At 39.0% G+C, this 1,354-nt stretch overlaps 1 protein-coding gene across 1 annotated transcript; it reads left to right on the top strand.

The window, feature by feature from the left end:
* The first annotated feature begins 556 nt into the window (after positions 1–556).
* LOC145130621 (uncharacterized) lies at positions 557–1,138 on the top strand. Its single transcript, XM_079065396.1, has one exon. It carries the CDS (start codon positions 557–559, stop codon positions 1,136–1,138), a length of 582 nt encoding a protein of 193 aa, XP_078921522.1.
* Positions 1,139–1,354: the final 216 nt, after the last annotated feature.

Here is a 1,354-nt window from a genome sequence, read left to right as displayed (position 1 = left end):
AAGAAGGAGTGGTTGCCATATGACGAATACAATAAACAAAAGGATGAGAAGTATAGACAAATAAGAAGTGGTTTCTATCAAAAAGAGTAACCACCATCCAAAAAGAAGATGGATTTCGAGTTGGTACTTCATAGATTCATGGAAGCAACCGATAAGAGGTATGATAATACTAATGCCAATGTGAGAAATCAACAAGCTTCCATAAAAAAAACATAGAGACTCGACATAGGCAATTGACCACACTTGTCAATGAAAGGTTACCACCCAAAAACCAAGACCCAAAGTCACAACCTCATGTCACGACGATCTACACCGAAGAACAAATTCATTCTGAGCCAATAATGACCCATGAAGCAGCTACAAGTCAGCCCAAGTTATGTGTGGAAGAAGAGAAGCCCGGATCCAAAAGATCAAAAAGTGATTTGCTCTATGATGCTTCACCACGTCGTAGTCCCGAGCTGAAGAAAACTTTGATCTTCTTAATTTGTTTCAACAACCATTTCCATTCCCATCTTGAGAAATCAAACATTCTCTGGAGCCCGAACAAAGGAAATTTATGGAACAAGTGCTTTCACTTTCGGTCAACGCCCCATTCCTCCAATCGATGGTGAAACTTCCCAAGTTTGCAAAATATGTAATGATTAATAGAAAAGAGTTGGAAAAGTCCTCAACGATAGTTCTTAATGAGTTGTGTTCAACTGCAATTATCAAGGGATCACCAATCAAGATGGGAGATCCATGTCAACTCACATTGCCTTGTGAATTCGGAAACTTGATTTCTATTAATGTTCTAGTCGATTCGGGGGCAAAAATTAATCTCATGCCATACTCTTTCTACCAAAAGCTCGGATTACCAAAGCTCCAAGACACAGGGATGACCATTCGGATGGCGGATCACTCAACCACATACCCACTTGGAATAACTGAAGACTTACTAGTTAAAGTGAGGAAATTTGTTTTTCCGGTCAATTTTGTGGTTCTAGACATGAACGAGGATGAAGAGCTTCCAATTATTTTAGGAAGACCATTTTTGAGTACCGCAAGAGCACTAGTTGACATCCACAACTCAAGGCTTACACATTGTGTGGAAGATGATGATATTACCTTTGAGATGAGTTTTAAAGTGTATCATGAATAGCCAAAAGATGAAGTTTCAAAGATGGAAGCCATGGAAGAAGACTTTGATGAGCTAGTTGCAATTGAAAAAAATTATGGAAGAAGAGCTTAAGGTTTTGGAGGAGCCCAATGTTGAAAAGGTCAAACGTTTGAGGCCAAGAGCCTTGATTCCTATGACTTTTGAGGTGTTTGTATTTACTACACTCAAGGTTCGAGAGGAAGAAGAAGTAAATGAAAT

The sequence above is a fragment of the Lactuca virosa genome, chromosome 8 (assembly GCF_052849685.1).
Source record: "Lactuca virosa cultivar CGN04683 chromosome 8, Lactuca_virosa_CGN04683_v6, whole genome shotgun sequence".
Taxonomy (NCBI): domain Eukaryota; kingdom Viridiplantae; phylum Streptophyta; class Magnoliopsida; order Asterales; family Asteraceae; genus Lactuca; species Lactuca virosa.
This window is presented reverse-complemented; position numbering and strand designations above follow the sequence as displayed.